This window comes from Littorina saxatilis, linkage group LG11 (genome assembly GCF_037325665.1).
Source record: "Littorina saxatilis isolate snail1 linkage group LG11, US_GU_Lsax_2.0, whole genome shotgun sequence".
NCBI classification, from domain to species: domain Eukaryota; kingdom Metazoa; phylum Mollusca; class Gastropoda; order Littorinimorpha; family Littorinidae; genus Littorina; species Littorina saxatilis.
In genome coordinates, this window is record NC_090255.1 from 25773663 (window position 1) to 25791505 (window position 17843).

The 17843-nt window shown below is 41.5% G+C and overlaps 1 protein-coding gene across 2 annotated transcripts; it reads right to left on the reverse strand.

Annotated features, from left to right (window-relative positions):
- Positions 1-1650: 1650 nt before the first annotated feature.
- Positions 1651-17000, reverse strand: LOC138980115 (YTH domain-containing family protein 1-like). 2 transcript variants are annotated; one of them, XM_070352928.1, is made up of 5 exons: positions 16936-17000; positions 16376-16400; positions 15835-15899; positions 9713-11380; positions 1651-3087 (listed from the first exon to the last, which is right to left on the reverse strand). In XM_070352928.1, exons 3-5 carry the CDS (start codon positions 15871-15873, stop codon positions 3001-3003), a joined length of 1794 nt encoding a protein of 597 aa, XP_070209029.1. In that variant the 5' UTR covers positions 15874-15899; positions 16376-16400; positions 16936-17000; the 3' UTR covers positions 1651-3000. The 2 variants fall into 2 exon arrangements, with proteins under 2 accessions (XP_070209029.1, XP_070209028.1); XM_070352927.1 differs by having other exon boundaries at positions 16766-16991.
- Between the last annotated feature and the right edge of the window lie 843 nt (positions 17001-17843).

The window sequence follows — 17843 nt, forward strand, 5'->3', positions numbered from 1 at the left end:
AAGTTAACTTCCAAAACAAATATAGCCAGGGAAAGATTACAGATTTGAGCAAGGTTTGAAGGTGTTTTTTTCTAACTTAAGTTCCTGCGTTTTTAAAATTACAAGTAATTGAGTATAGTCAAAATCCTTTTTTAACTACTATACTTATTTGGCCCTTTGTAACAAGATGTGCAAGAAACCTTTTTTCAATTAAGGCCACATCCTGAATCTCCTGCTTTCTAATAAACACATGCTGTCAACGAAACCTCAACTGATCCCGACATTTGTTTTTCAAAGTGAAAATTCATTCATTTTATACTTCATTATCTGGTTGCTGGAAATTCTGAATGCTTCGTCCAATTGGAAAGCTTACAGCAACATTGACCCAAGTGTGTGCATGTTTGGTGTAATTTAGATGTGATCAGCCGACCAATAGGAATTGGGATGTTATGATTGTTGTTCAAACCTGGTAATCACACCCCCCCCCCCCCCCCCCAGGCATACATGAATACATCAATTTGCCAGAATCCTGCCATCAGACATGGCCACATGCACTAAATAACAAAGGTATTCAGCCGTTCCAACTCCCAGTAATGGTCTTGGGGGTAAGGTAAGTGGATAGGCAAATAAAGATTCCAACCAGCTCTAAATGTTGTGCAATTCCTGTCAATATTGAAAAGTCCGTATTGTCCGCTTCATTGTCAAAAACGATCGGACCCTTGACCACTTCTTCTGTAGGTTAATCGGACCTGTGTCCTGCTGGGGTTAAAGCTATAGGTCCTGGGGAAATTGGATCGGTCAGAGACCGGAGACCGACTAAAATGTACATCACTGTGGATAGGCAAATAAAGATTCCAAACAGCTCTAAATGTTGTGCAATTCCTGTCAATATTGAAAGCTGCTTTTAAGCCAAGGCTTGCATTTCACATATATGATCTTGTAGTTTTTCAAACCTTCACCAACACAAGTACATGTACCCCCATACCATACAACACAGACACAAATTGCAATGTCACCAACACAAATACCACCCTCCAAAACACCCCAAAAGACACAAATGACGCCAATGTATGAAATGAAAACGACCCACATAAAGTCAGTGACCCACTGCTCCCTATGGTCCAAGATAAAACTAGAAATCAGGACAGCATAAACGCAATGCCAATGACATCAACACAAATACCACCCTACAAAACACCCCTAAAGGCACAAATGCAAGAGTATGAAATGAAAATGACCCACATAAAGTCACCCAGACTGCTCCAGTATCGTTCAAGATGAAACTAGAAATCAGGACATATCTCCAGCATAAACGAACAGATGTCTTCATTTTCTGGCAAACACACACACACATATTTGCTACCAACGCACACTCACAACCTACACACGCACATACTCACAAGCTACTTACGCATACTCACAACCTACACGAGCATACTCACCTCTTTTCTTGCTGTATACGCCTCTCTCACACAACATATTCTCACCTCTCTCTCTAAACACACATACACTATCTCTTGCACCCCAGCATACAGCAGCAGAAGTTAACCCGCATTTGATTTAGAATTAGTGAAGAAAAAAGAATCGCAGATCCAGCTGCAAAATTAACAAGGCAAACACTACAAGCTAGAACATCTAACGCACAACACAAACATGAACAACACCAACAGGTATGCTTATATGATTTTATTGGGAGTAACAGAACAGAGTTCTAGCATCCCCCCTTGGGCACGAGCTAGCCAGCATTCTGTTGAGTTTTGTGTTGAGGTTTCCAGTTGCACCCTAAAAACGTTCCACCAAGTAAGAAGTCACTGTTCCTTCACCTAGTAAGCTTTGCAGACAATTCATCCACTAAATCACAATCAGCATCACTCTGTATGTTTGTTTGTAAAAAAAAAAAAGAAAAAGAAAAGGTCAACAGTTTGCATGCCTGGATGAACTGTTTGTTAAAATGTCTTTTTTCAATAGTCTCTGCAACAGTCTTTTTCAGCAAATGAGGCCTATTTAACACAAAGCAGAGGCCAAATAAGATCACAAAGAGCTTACAAGTCTTTCACTGGTTTTTTTTTATAGTCTATTTGAAAAATAACTCCATTGCAGTCATGTTTTCCTAGTTCAACACTTTACACAAAAAAAATCACTCGTCCACACACACCAGTCGCCAGTGTCTTGTAAGCGTCCTGATTTCTGTTTGTTTAAACTCGGTTAAAAAATTCAACAAGTTGGCAAATCAATGGAACAGCCTTGCACAGGTCTCTGAATTGTTTGTAGTCAGTTGGTACACAACGTGCACACTAAACACTGAATCTTGTTTTAAACACAGGAGACGCACACATGCAATGCGCGGCACAGGAGTTATTTGTTTCAGTTTAGTTGTTTGTTTGTGTGATTGTAGTCTTGACAGTTTTAACTTGTAGTTTTTGTTTGTTTTGTTTTTTTCACTCAGCAATATTGCCCACGGTCACTGCAAAATGAAGGCTAAGCTCTCACCAAGGCTCCACAGATATTCAAGACACCACAAGGAAGGGAAAAGTGTTCGGAAAAAAAAGTTACACTACACGTGTAGTACAAAGTACACAATCCACACACAAAATGGGATGGTATGGGCAGGGGCTCCTCAATGCCCGTTTTTCTCTTGCCGCTGGATATCCGCTTGATCACAAGAACAGAGTCCACACTGCGGAAATGGATACCATTACCAAGCCATTACTTGAAGACTCGAGAAGACGAGGGAAAAAGTCATCAAAAGTCATCAATCGTCGTCAAATTCTACACCAGATAGCCTGCTACAGTTGAATCCTACATTCCTTCAAGAAGAGTGTAAATTTACAATTTAGAAAAAAAAATTAAAAAATCCTCCGAAACCCAAGAAAAAGAAAGATCCACAGATGCAAGAGAAAGACGAAGAAAGTCGAACACAGGTTTGTGCTGTGGTGATGATGGAGCACAAACTCCTGAGGGACAGCTGGCGGAGTTTTTAGTCCTTCCCAGCATGCACGCAATGCTGCCCTGCAGCACCGCCTAGTTGTGTCGACCTCCGCCTTGACCTTGACCTCCGCCTTGACCTCCACCCTGACCCCCTCCGCCTTGACCCCCACGACGACCGTCCTGCAAGCAGAGAAACACAGTCAGTGGCTGCCAACAAGACCCAACTCAAAGATAAACTGACTCTTATGACTTTTCTGGAATAAAAAATTAGTTAATTAAAAAAAACCAAAGGGTTCAGGTGCTTAAAAATAAAGCAAAACCGCTTGCTAGTAACGGATGACAATTTTCTGTTGTTGAAGTTTCAGAATAATATTTTATAACAATGTATTTTCAGTTTTGTTGGTAGCATAATGAGTTAGTAGTAGTAGTACCACTTTATAATGCTGCAAAACATCTTTCATCACTGGTTCACTAACTATTAGTTGCAAAGCTTTCCCGCTCAATCAAATGACACCCACTTCCAGTTCCCTTAACACCCAAAACAGGTCACTTGGGATAATTCTTTCTTTATTTGGTGTTTAACGTCGTTTTCAACCGTTCAAGGTTATATCGCGACGGACTTGGGATAATACGAAGTATGAAAATTAAAAGTCGCATTCACAGACAAAAACAAAAAAACCAAAAAAAACGAAGAAACAAAATCAGGCAGATGTCTTGAAATTGAAATTAGGACTTGTGTAAAAACAAGTCAAGTATATAAAAATAAATTTGTGTAAATGTTTTTGTTTCCGTTTTGAAAAATTCTGTGTATCATCCTTTCCCGATTCGGAGTCTTAATCCCACTGTGAGTGTGACTGAAATTTGACTGGGGTCAACATGACTCGTTTAAATGTCAAAATCCTAGAAGTATGCGAGATTTCAAAAGTCAAGCTTTTAACACCTTCGATGGCTTCAAGAAATTGATAATTTTTGTATCTGAAAATGACCCGTCTGTGACTCAACCAGACTTGGGTCATGCTTGGAAGTCATCCATTCTTGGAAGTGTGTAAAGTTTCAAAGCTCTCGTCTCAAAATCGTACAAGGAATATATAGTTTTCAATTCCCTGACCCGAACACGACCCCGCTGTGACCGCTTCAAGTGAAACTTGACAAGCGTGATCAACCCCAAGGGTGTGCAAAGTTTCTCTACCTTTAAAAAACACTAAAGTAAACCTCAAAGTTAATTTTTATGACCCAACTGTGACCTTGAAATAAGTCTTTGGCGAAGGTCAACAAGACTCAGGAGGTCATCCAACTCCAGAAGTGTGTAGTTTCAAGGCTTTCATTTAAACAAGAAGAGCAAACGCTCGATCGAGTCACTTTCGCAGTTCTGAATATTATATGAGGCATCAGATGGACAGGAAGAAATTGCTATTCACAACACAATGAGTCACGTTCACATAAAATTTGAGCCCGGTCACTTTTATAGTTTCCGAGAAAAGCCCAACGTTAAGTTGTGTGTTGCCGAACAGAAAAGGCTAGTTATCTCCCTTGTTTTTCTGATAACGTTCGTAAAAGGCTACAGATGTAAATACTTTGATGTAAAGAATAATCCTACAAAGTTTCAATCACATCCGATGAACTTTGTCAAAGATATAAAATGTCTAATTTTTCCTTTGACGCTGACCTGTGACCTTGAAAAAGGTCAAAGGTCAACGAAACCATCGTTAAAGTGTAGAGGTCATTGGAGGTCACGACTAAACAAAATATGAGCCCGATCGCTTTGATAGTTTCCGAGAAAAGTCCAACGTTAAGGTGGTGTCTACGGCCGGCCGGACGGCCAGCCGGCCGGACAGACTAACACTGACCGATTACATAGAGTCACTTTTTCTCAAGTGACTCAAAAAACCATTCAAGAAATAAGTTTAATACTTTTCAATTTTATGTCCTTACTTAATTCCGCTAAAAATTTGAGGGTCAACGAGAATTGGGTCATCAAACTCTAAAAGTGTGCAAAGTTTCAAAGCTCTAGTTTCAAAAACATTCATTTTAAGATATTGATAATTTTGTCCATTTTATGACCAGAACCGGACCCAGCTGTGACCCCTAAAATTTGATGAGGGTCAACCAGACGTGGGTTATGTTGGGGAAATAATCGAACCCTGGAAGTTGAAGTGTGCATATTCACAGCTCTAGCTTGCAAAGCATCCAAGAAAACCTTAAAAAATTCTAATGACCCTACTGTGACCTTAAAATTTGACTTTTTTTTTTTAAAGGAGAGTACACCAGTGTCATGCTGGGAGGTCATCAAACCCTAGAAGTGTGCAAAGTTTCAAAGCTCTCACTGCCAAAACATTTTTTTTTCACAGACAGACACTGTCACTAAGGCCCAACGGCAATCATTACTCAAGCGAGTACAAATGCACCGCAAAGTCTTCATTATTGAGTAGTTTCCTCCCTTCCCTTTAATGCTTTAGATTCATGTACTACAAAAAAATATTCTTATTCTGCATACATTTCTTGTACACAAATCAATGCAAATTCATTAATGTTTAAATTCTGTTTTTTGCAAACTTTCAAGAATTAATGTGGTCTCTCGCGAAGGGAAGTACTGTACTAGATGCAGAGAAGACGATAGACCATGCTCAAAAATAATAACTGTTTGCACTCCCTAAAATCAATAATGAAATGATTTGTTTCAAGTGATCATAAGCGACAGGGCAAATAAATGAGCTCTGATGTGCATTTTTTGTAGTGTTCGTTCGTTATGACACACTTGTTTTCAGGACATATGCACATCAGGACTCACAATCACTGCCACAATTGCTTGGCTGCCAACTGAACAGCTGCCACGTGATTAACCTCCGTGAGGCAACACACATAACGAAAAACATCAAGAACATACATGACAGTAATTTCTGAGGAAAAGGTCTGTATACATTTTCATAACTTTATCCCTTTTGAAAATGATTCTTAATCTTTGCTTGTACATCGCCCCCTTCTCCGGTGAGATTACAAGACAAGCAGAATAAGATTTTAATATCAAATAATACAGATAAACTATTCCGACTTATTTTTAAATTTACTCAGATACGAACACATTGTAACACAGATGTTGATTGTGTTGCTGAGGCTAGCATGCTTTGTCAAGAACTTCACTTTTTTTTTTAAAAGGCTATATCAGTTATATGTATAAGGGTCTGACTCGGACAAGTGTGGTCGGTCTCACAAGCATTATCTTATCATTTTTAGAACAGTAGGTCAAAGATAAATCACAGAACTTCAGACAAATGTCAGTCGCATAACTTCCTGCCAGTTGTAACATTAGCAAAATCTGGTACACGAGTTGCCTTGAAATTGGACATTTCCAAATTCCAGGGATGCAAGTTTGGTAAATCGTAAATCAGGAACTTTAAAAAAAGCTCAGGGTCAGGACCCCGACAGGGTCAAGGGAAAGTGAGACCCCAACACAGTCTGAGCAGTAATATTTTACACAGTTCCGAACTGCAACATGCAAAAGAACGCAAAAACTCATCGTTAAAAGTTTCAGTATCTGGAGTGGAAACTTATCCAGAAACCATTCCTGAAGAAAACTTTGTTCCCTATACTTTTGGACGGAAGGGGGTCTGAGTGGGGACCAGCCAGGACTCCTAGTCCTAACACGACTCTAGCAAATTTCCAGGAAACACACAGCTGGTTGTTAAGAAATTAGCAGTGGAATGCACAATGAAAAGACCAAAAAGAAAGAAGGGTGAACAAATTTACAAATTTGGAGAGTCAATTTCTGAAATTCTGCCTTGCTGAGCAGGTGGGATGTTAACAAACAAGTTGAATCTCAACTAAATATACCGGTACTCACATAAATATGAAACAAGAAGAAGACAAGAAAACTGAAAGGGCTCTCACTGAAAACTGAAGTTATCCAACTAGATCTTCCCCTTTAGGCCTAAAAAAAAAAAAAGTGTGGTTACGGTAACCTGACCTACCCTATTTTTAGGGGCCGACCCTATAACTTTTTATTACATTTGTCAAAAAAAGAAAACAAGAAAACGAGTGCAGAAAACGCAATGAAAGCGAAAGCGCTCGAGTCGTCATGCAGACGACAGACGATGCAAGGGAAATAACTCCTACTAAAAAGGCCCAACAAACGCTTGCCATGACAAAAATGGCCGCATCTTCTTCTGTTGCGAGTGCTACACGCTTGGTTGCTTTGCTTATATAGAAAAAAAAGTTTAAAAAAAAAAAAGTGATTGCCTACCTTCCTACCCTATTTTTGGGGGCTATGTTACCTTAACCACACCTATTTTTTTTGTTGGCCTTAATACAAAATGTTCCGTTTTAAAACCAACCTACATTACATATTATCAAATTGGGGGTATTTATCTGCTGTTTCTCCCATGCTTTTAAAACAGTTTTTGTTTCACTTTCAGTATTCTGCTTAGGCCAACAACAAAAAATAGTCTGTTTACGGTAACATAGGCACACAAAAATATGGTCGGTAGGTCGGGATTTTTTCTCTCATAAAAACATATTTTTAAGTTATTTTGCCAAAAAACAAATGCAAAAAAAGTGTAGGGTTGCGCGAAAAAATAGGGTCGGTCGGGATACCGTAAACAGACTATTATAAGATGTTTGGTGGCTTGTTGACAGACCGGCTTTTTTGTTGGTCCAAGGGGACCATATCGTCTTTTGTTTCATCTTTACCTACCAAGGCCGAAGGCAGCGGTTGATAAATATGAGACAAAAGGCGATATGCTCCCCGAGGACCAACAACAAAATGCTGGTCTGACAACAAGCCACCAAACATTGTTTTTGTCATCATTTTGGTTGTGCAACAAAATGCACAATAACCCACAGGGAGACGAATTTTTAGAATCCAACTCCGGGCCCCAAAGCATCGTCACAGTAGCACGAGATAACACGTCAACCTTGTATGTTGACGTAGCTTGTTGACGCTCTTCTTCCAGTCTGAAAATGTACAGAGCTGCGATCATACCTGTGAGTTCAGTAAGTGTTGAGCATATTTCTTTTCTTTTAAGTCTTTATGACTTTTTGTTGTGGACTTTGCGATTACAGAGATGTTGCAAATTGACCATGAGTCGCCGCGGTAATTATCAACATTGATTGGGTCTTTGAGAGTGAATGCTTACAATCGTTGTCCTCGGAAACACAAATCAAAAGCCGCGATGGTTCCACACATCAAACAATCAGCCTGATTGGCTTTTACTTTGACAATCCACGTTTCACCTGAAAGCTCAAACCCATTCACCACCTCGAGTTATTGCATGGGGAACATGATTCATTTCCAAGGTGTTTGTGAATGAAAACTCGTGAAAATGATGAACATTTTTGTTGTTGGCCTTATTGTGATGGCATGAAAAAAGTTATGTTACCCTCAGATCTGATTTTAATACTGTCGTGCCAGGTTCCTTAATCTCTCGTTTGTGGAAAAGATTGCGAGACTGCGAGTTTACATGTTGTAATTGTGCATGTCTGGAGGAAGGAGAAGGTGGTTTGAGAAGAGGCCAACAAAAATGCCTCAATTTTTTTTTGGTATTTTAAGCACTTGCATGCAAACTGAACTTTATATGCTGTAAAAAAAATAAAAAAAAAGTTTTGACTAAATGTTTTAACGTAGAGGGGGGAATCGAGACGAGGGTCGTGGTGCATGTGTGTGTGTCTGTGTGTGTGTGTAGAGCGATTCAGAGAAAACTACTGGACCGATCTTCATGAAACTTGACATGAGATCCTGAGTATGGTATCTGCAGACGTTTTTTTCTTTTTTTTTGATAAATGTCTTTGATTACGTCATATCCGGCTTTTCGTGCAAGTTGAGGCGGCACTGTCACGCTCTCATTTTTCAACCAAATTGGTTGAAATTTTGGTCAAGTAATCTTCGACGAAGCCCAGACTTTGGTATTGCATTTCAGCTTGGAGGCTTAAAATTTAATTAATGAGTTTGCTCATTAAAGTTGTCATTAAAATCGATTTTTCGCAAACAGATTTAAAATTGATTGCATCGTATCTTTATTTATTTGGTGTTAAACGTCGTTTTCAACCACGAAGGTTATATCGCGACGGGGAAAGATGGGATAGAGCCACTTGTCAATTGTTTCTTGTTCACAAAAGCACTAATCAAAAACTTGCTCCAGGGGCTTGCAACGTAGTACAATATATGACCTTACTGGGAGAATGCAAGTTTCCAGTACAAAGGACTTAACATTTCTTAAATACTGCTTGACTAAAATCTTTTCAAAAATTGACTATATTCTATACAAGAAACACTTTACAAGGGTAAAAGGAGAAACAGAATCCGTTAGTCGCCTCTTACGACATGCTGGGGAGCATCGGGTAAATTCTTCCCCCTAACCCGCGGGGGGGGGGGGGGGGGGGGGTATTTCATCGTATTCTTCATCACATTCTGAATCTAAAAATATGTACATATGTCATGTTTACTCTTTAAATGTGATCACAATTAACGAAAATAGATTAATTAGTCTTACGATTAAAATTTAAGAAATCGATCCAAAAATGATTTTATCTTATTCTTTATCATTTATTGATTCCAAAAACATATAGATATGATAGGTTGTATTCAAAACAAGCTCAGTGGGAGGTGAGCGATTTCCTTCACGCAGGATGACGAAGCTGTACTGTCTTGGTGAAAAAATACCATGCGTTCAGTTTTATTCCGTGTGTTCGACAGCTTGAGTAAATGTAGTAATTTCGCCTTACGCGACTTGTTATCCCTTATCAGGGACCTAATCATAAATATAACGCTCTCTTCGAAATGACAGCAACACAACAATCAACATCTCATCATTACCCCTCTGCCTCGCTGGTTGCCCCGGTCGCCTCGATCCCCTCCAGGCCCCCCAACCACCCCGGGTCCCCCCTGACCGCCAGGGTGACCTCCAGGGTGTCCGCCGGGGTGACCTCCGTGCGAGGGTGGACCAGTCGGGGGTCCTGCGTCTTCCTCCTGGCGTTTCTCGTAGTGTACGAAGTCGTCGAAGATGGACGTGGTGTGCTTGTAGCTGTGCAGGATCTTCATCACCTGCTTGCCCTTCTCCGGTGGCACCTCCTGGGTGTCGCGCGAGTTTGTCACGGGCTTGTTCTCGTTGTTCTCTAGGCGGATGTGCCGCAGCTGGGAGTTGGGCACATCCTTGACGTAAATCCACTTCACCTCGAACTGGCCCTTCCACTTGTCCTGAGCCCACACAGAGGCGTTCTTGTTGTAGTCGATGGGCGACAGCATCATGGCCAGCCCGCAGAAGTGGCCGCTGCCGTTGACGGAATAGAGGAGGTAGATGGGGCCCTTACCCTCCCGCTCGCGGAAGGCCCCGTCCAGCCGCTTGTTACCGTGCTCCGTGCTGCACCAGATGTTGTACTTGATGGAGCGGTGGATGTCATCCTCCGCGTAGCTCTTGATGATGAAGAAACGGGCCCCCTTGGTGTTGAGGTTGAACTCCTTCGGGTTGTAGGTGTTCTCCTGCTTTAGCTTGTCCAACACTGGGTGATGAGGCAGCAGGGCAGTCGGGCCGCCTGCAGAACCACCGTAGGCGTTCGAACTGGAGCCGCCGCCCCCATGGCTGTTCTGGTGGTGACTACCACCACCACCACCACCACTGTTGTTGCTGTTGCTATTGGCGCTCGATTGTCCACCAGAGGTGGCACCGCCACCCACCTGACGTTGACGGGGGGCGCTCCAGGTTTGGCGTTGCCCCGGAGCAGGTTTTCCCGGTGGTCCTCCTGCGTTCATCCCACCGCGGCTCTCCCACGTTCCAATGTCCATGTTATGCGGCTTGTTGGGGTTGTTGGGCGCACGGGGAATCATGCGGGGGCGCACCTGCGTCTGGGGACGCGCAGGCGCTGAGGCAATAGCCGCCCACGAAGTCTTCTTCGGCGCCTGGTTGCCCATACCCACACTTCCCCCTACACTGACACCCATCCCCTGAGAGCTCACACCGTGCATGGACTGAGACACAGACTGGGGCGGTGCCGCCAACATCTCCTGAGGGGGCACCCCCATCATCTCCTGGCTCATACCACCGTCCATCTTCTTATCCATGCCACCCTGCAGCGTCATGCCACGCAGGCCCTGTTCCACACCCCCCATGGGGTCCCCGCGATCGGGGGCTGCACCGTTCATCATGCTGTACGTATCCGGTGCCATCATGGAAGGGTCCGTGTAATAGTCCGTCTCCTGGTAGGGCCTGGGGTCTTTACGAGTGGACTGGGTGGGAGCGTTGCCCCAGTAGTCACTAGGATACTCCCAGCTGCCAAAGGGAAAACCAAAGCCGCTGTACATGCTGCTGTAATCGTAGCTCATGGGAAACATTGGGGTGTCTCCCCCGTTGGACCATGTTCCATCGGTCGTGTTGAGCCCCTGGTTCATGAAGGGGTACATGTTGTTGGGGGTGGGAGTGTAGTAGCTCTGGAAGAACGACTCGGAACCACCCGGGCTCGGCATCTGGCCAGGATTGGTATACCCCCCCTGAAACAAGACAGACACAAGTTATTTTCATCTCATATTGCTTAGGCCACGGTAACATAGCCAAACAAGAAGAGCAAACGCTCGATCGAGTCACTTTCGCAGTTCTGAATATTATATGAGGCATCAGATGGACAGGAAGAAATTGCTATTCACAACACAATGAGTCACGTTCACATAAAATTTGAGCCCGGTCACTTTTATAGTTTCCGAGAAAAGCCCAACGTTAAGTTGTGTGTTGCCGAACAGAAAAGGCTAGTTATCTCCCTTGTTTTTCTGATAACGTTCGTAAAAGGCTACAGATGTAAATACTTTGATGTAAAGAATAATCCTACAAAGTTTCAATCACATCCGATGAACTTTGTCAAAGATATAAAATGTCTAATTTTTCCTTTGACGCTGACCTGTGACCTTGAAAAAGGTCAAAGGTCAACGAAACCATCGTTAAAGTGTAGAGGTCATTGGAGGTCACGACTAAACAAAATATGAGCCCGATCGCTTTGATAGTTTCCGAGAAAGATAAAATGTCTAATTTTTCCTTTGACGCTGACCTGTGACCTTGAAAAAGGTCAAAGGTCAACGAAACCATCGTTAAAGTGTAGAGGTCATTGGAGGTCACGACTAAACAAAATATGAGCCCGATCGCTTTGATAGTTTCCGAGAAAAGTCCAACGTTAAGGTGGTGTCTACGGACGGACGGCCGGATGGCCGGCCGGACAGACTAACACTGACCGATTACATAGAGTCACTTTTTCTCAAGTGACTCAAAAAAATAGAGTACTAAGGTAGGCAATCACTTTTTTTTAAAATCTTTTTTTTCTAATGTGTACAAATTAAACCTACTTCAATCAATCAATCAATCAATGAGTCTTATATCGCGCATATTCCGTGGGTACAGTTCTAGGCGCTCTGCAGTGATGCCGTGTGAGATGAAATTTTATACGGCCAGTAGATTGCAGCCATTTCGGCGCATATTTACCTTTCACGGCCTATTATTCCAAGTCACACGGGTATAGGTAGACAATTATTAACTGTGCCTAAGCAATTTTGCCAGGAAAGACCCTTTTGTCAATCGTGGGATCTTTAACGTGCACACCCAATGTAGTGTACATGGGGGGAGGATCGGACACCGAAGAGAGTCTGCACACAAAGTTGACTCTGTGAAATAAATTTCCGCCGAACCTGGGATCGAACTCACGCTGACAGCGGCCAACTGAATACAAATCCAGCGCGCTACCAACTGAGCTATATCCCCGCCCAGGGAAATAAGTGTGCGACTCGAGCGCTTTCGCTTTCATTGCGTTTTCTGCACTCGTTTTTTTGTTGACAAATGTAATAAAAAGTTATAGGGTCGGCCCCTAAAAATAGGGTAGGTCGGGTTACCGTAACCACACCTATTTTTTTTTTCAGGCCTTATCATTAGTCAAAAGGTTTTTTTTTAAACAAGCATGGTATGTTATCGTAAAAAAAAAAAGGGATTGCCTAGCTCGAGTCTTTTGAGTGAGTTTTTTCTACAATTTCTCAGATAAGTTTATTATCTGTATCATTTTCTCTATCAGCTGTCCACTAAACACCGCTGGGTCGAACAGCAGTAAATGCAACGTTATGTTTTATCATAAATCAAACATTCCAATAACACACCATTCTTGTGTTTTGATTCTGAATTTTAAAACGTTGGCAAAAAGAACAAGTCGCGTAAGGCGAAAATACAATATTTAGTCAAGTAGCTGTCGAACTCACAGAATGAAACTGAACGCAATGCCATTTTTCAGCAAGACCGTATACTCGTAGCATCGTCAGTCCACCGCTCATGGCAAAGGCAGTGAAATTGACAAGAAGAGCGGGGTAGTAGTTGCGCTAAGAAGGATAGCACGCTTTTCTGTACCTCTCTTTGTTTTAACTTTCTGAGCGTGTTTTTAATTCAAACATATCATATCTATATGTTTTTGGAATCCGGAACCGACAAGGAATAAGATGAAAGTGTTTTTAAATTGATTTGGACAATTTAATTTTGATAATAATTTTTATATATTTAATTTTCAGAGCTTGTTTTTAATCCGAATATAACATATTTATATGTTTTTGGAATCAGCAAATGATGGAGAATAAGATAAACGTAAATTTGGATCGTTTTATAAATTTTTTTTTTTTTTTACAATTTTCCGATTTTTAATGACCAAAGTCATTAATTAATTTTTAAGCCACCAAGCTGAAATGCAATACCGAAGTCCGGGCTTCGTCGAAGATTACTTGACCAAAATTTCAACCAATTTGGTTGAAAAATGAGGGCGTGACAGTGCCGCCTCAACTTTCACGAAAAGCCGGATATGACGTCATCAAAGACATTTATCCAAAAAATGAAAAAAACGTTCGGGGATTTCATACCCAGGAACTCTCATGTCAAATTTCATAAAGATCGGTCCAGTAGTTTAGTCTGAATCGCTCTACACACACACACACACAGACACACACGCACATACACCACGACCCTCGTTTCGATTCCCCCTCGATGTTAAAATATTTAGTCAAAACTTGACTAAATATAAAAAGGAAGAGTTAGAATATCTCATCCACACATTGTACCAAAATGTGTGGACGCCAAATACTGCGCTTTCACAGCGGCTTGTACAAGGTGTAAATGACAATGCTAAGGCCAACAAAAAAAATATGTTGGTTTACTTGACTAAATATAAAAAGGAAGAGTTAGAATATCTCATCCACACATTGTACCAAAATGTGTGGACGCCAAATACTGCGCTTTCACAGCGGCTTGTACAAGGTGTAAATGACAATGCTAAGGCCAACAAAAAAAATATGTTGGTTTAGGGTAACTAGACCAAAAAAGATAGGTCAGCTTTAAAAAAATAAAAATTTTTTTAATAATTTTGTCGATTTTAAAGGAGGTTACTTCCCATAGTCTCGGTATGGTTTGCAAAATGTGCCAAAAGTTTGCTTTTTTGAGAAATGAAATTTTTTTTAGGGTCGGCGGGAAAAAATAGAGTCGGGTTACCCTAAACCAACATATTTTTGTGTGTGGCCTAAACAGAATGGATCATTGGATACTTAAAGCCAAACCCCTGCATTCAAGACAGCCCATCATGGAGATTGTAATTCAAGCCTGCATGACCACTGCTCTCCTCCTACACCTCAAGAAATTACTTGCATGAGTGAATACATTCATCATTCAGCTAACATTATGATGTCAAACTGCTGCTTCTGACCATTTAGAATACTGGACAATATGCGATCCAGCAGAATTGCTTCAAACTCAACTATATTCTGCTTTGAACAAAAACTCTCTCAAAACAGGAACGACTTGATGTGAGAGCTTCTGTGAGACATGCTGGATTATAATAACAAAAACTTCCTTTTAACCGAAATTACCAACAGTGAGCTGATTTGTGGTAAACACCTACGTTTTAGTGCTGATTCTGACAAACAAAAACATGAAACCCTTCAGCTAGAGCTTTAAAATCTAAAGTTGTATGTGTACCTAAAAATGTACTGTGTACAAGATTTTTCATTAACTTGGCCAAATTCAATTGTTTGTTTGCGTCGACAAGATCACAAAATTTAGGGTAGGTGAAGATCATAAAATGTATTTGGTTGCTTAATCTAATCCCTGCAAAAATTATTTTAAAATTGACCAAAATCTATTTGGCAGATTTTACAAGGGAAGTTACTCTTCTGTAACATCAAGGGGACAGTTTGCTTGCATGTTTGGGCAAATCAAAAGCCAAAAGCACCGGTGTAAATAAAAAACAAACTACAATAAAATAACTCTGAAAAAGTAACCAATCTATGCATCAGACTGTGGAACTACTGTCTTAAAAAACCCTTAAGTAGGCCAGGGTCCAGGGGCCGCAAAGGCCCAGGTGGGGGGCGCATGGGGGGAGGGTGTGTGTGTGTGAATCATGAATTTATCCTTTTTGAACTTGTAAAATGTCTATATAAAGTGAATGGACATGGATGGGTCAGATTCAGAGAAAAATGTATTGTATTTATTTTTTGTTAGTTTTATGATCGGATTAATTTGATTCAATTTGAACCTTCAGGAAAGCAATCAAATCTTCGCTGAAATTCGCGGATCCGAGTAGAATTCTCAAGCATGCATAATCATTCGGCCTTGTCATCGGAAATATAACTTTTTTCAGGGAAGGGGGGGCCTTAAATTACAGGAACGTCTGTTGTCTTTTAAAAGAAGGTAAACTTTTTTTTAAATAGTGAGTCACTACACACACACACAAAATCTGAAAGACAAAGATACAGAGAAGCATGTAGCTGACAGCGATATCATTATTAAGTAAGATTAAATGTTATTTAAAACAAAAAATGCAGGTGTTGAACCAGAAATAAAGACATGGTAACAACAGGTTGCACTCCAGGAGAAGTTCACCCACAGACAAGATCATCTTACAGCTGTTCGCACTTAACACTTTATTCCTGATGCGCCTTACCTGGTGAGGTTGAGCCATGTATTTATCCTCCTCACTCATACCGTCTTTGCCTGGAGCGCCAGACACTGAAATCAAAGCAAATCCTTCAAAGTCAGACGTTTCTTCTTCGACAACTATGACCAACTTCACCAAGTCAGCTTTTAAACTCATAACTTGTGATATAACTTATAATGACATTGTAAGCCCAGCCCCAGGAACAAAAGTGTTTACTTAACTAAAACATGCCCGCTAGGGGACAAACAGAAAGTTCATTCCTGGAACACAATGGAGTTTACTCTAACTAGGTCAAGAAAGGCAAAACATGTACACACCAATAGAATTGAGGTGGTGGCTAAGAATAGCAATAGAAACATTGTAAAATTTCAATCTGATTGTGATATGGCACTGCTTTAAAGAGTATAACTAAAACTGAATATGTCTGCAAACGACGTTGCCCGTAAATAACGTAGGTTTAGGTTTTCCCTGAAATGAACGTCGTGTGCGTTATCAACACAGATCATGAAGAATAATGCTTATGCTGACCTACAAACTGAAAGCTTACCTTGATTTGGCTGTCCTTTTGTCCTCTGTTCAGCGCGGATCAACATGCAACAGAAGGGAAAACATGAACATGAATTACAAACAGACAGGGCACTTTGCTTGTGAGGAAGTCTGAACTAGAGGCCAACACGTAACCGACGGGTCGGGAGGCGTGTGCTATTCGCACGCCATTATGCCGTGTACTTCGATCTTGACCAACTGACAGCGGCATAAGCCACCGTAAGCAATAATATCGGAACCTGTAAAAACAAGTTACTATCACAACCCAACACCCATGACGACATAAACTTAACACCACTGGAAGAGGCACATTCACTCTATCTTCTTTGCACAAAAACTATCGTGCAAATATCCGTCCCCACATTCCAAGTGAAGGCGCATGGCTGCGTACCTGATCCAAACTTGCCGACATCACAATTCAATAAATACGCTTTGAAAGGATTTCAAGTGTCCAATCACAGTCTTTACACAATCCTGGATGACTAAAGATCAATCAAAAGTTTGTCACAATGTTACAGACAGTCGAAAAAGTGTGAAAAAGAAAAAAACGTTGTCAAATACACGGTCTTTTCCTCCTCCGGGTTTGAGAACAATGGCGGCTGACTACGCATGTGCCTCGATCCCGCGTGTACTCACGTGACTTGAGAATTGACGTCATTCATCTTTTTTTTTGCTAGTTTGTCGATTCAGCTTTTACACACCCTTCAAGCTCAATTACTTGTAACCCATTATACATCCGGTTTTGACGATCGTGTTCAGAAATATCGTCTAGTCGGACCCTTCCCTACCTTGACAGAAAAAACTAAAGATCATCAGCAGACAATAAAAGCCGCACTGCAACGGGCGGGTTGGGCAGTGACACAGCGTGCTACAACATGTACTGTACAGTGCATAAATCCGACTCGAGTACCATCTTCAAAACACATAATTATATAGAAATCACAATTGATTGCCTTTTTCTCAAAAACTCGTATCCAAAACTGGAAATGGGCTGTGAAGTCACAGGGCAGTTGGCAAACTGAATGCGGCTGCGCGGCGAATACTGACACGGGACGGTGACTGATTTTCCGTACCATTGACTCGGTGCACGGAAACTCTGTCGGTGTGTTTCAAGTTTGTACAAGAAAATTGGTTGATTAAAATCAACATGGCCGAAGCAATGTTTTCTTAAAAGCAGCGGTATTGTACGGGCACATGTTGAATTTGGGTTACATGTGTTGCAGAGCCTTTTATTTGAAAATCCGTAGGCATACTGAAAACATGCAAAGAAGAGTGATACTGATAGGTCCCTGTTGTGAATATAGTCAAGTGGATAAATTGATTACTATACTTATGTTTCACACTAGTTTTGCCGTTACAGCAGTCCCTCTCATGAACGGACACCCGTGGGCCGCCAGTGCAGATCTGTCCGTACATTGCAGGTGGCCGGTCACGGGAGAGCCCCCCCCCCCCCCCGCCCCCCCCCCCTG

What these genes read in the sequence shown, in the direction of transcription:
- LOC138980115 (XM_070352927.1), bottom strand. Translation starts at nt 16,786, where the DNA reads ATGTCGGCAAGTTTGGATCAG. An exon ending in TGTCGGCAAGTTTGGATCAG is followed by an intron (nt 16,401 to 16,765) that starts GTACGCAGCCAT and finishes CGCGCTGAACAG; the next exon opens with AGGACAAAAGGACAGCCAAA. An exon ending in ACATGGCTCAACCTCACCAG is followed by an intron (nt 11,381 to 15,834) that starts GTAAGGCGCATC and finishes GTCTTGTTTCAG; the next exon opens with GGGGGGTATACCAATCCTGG.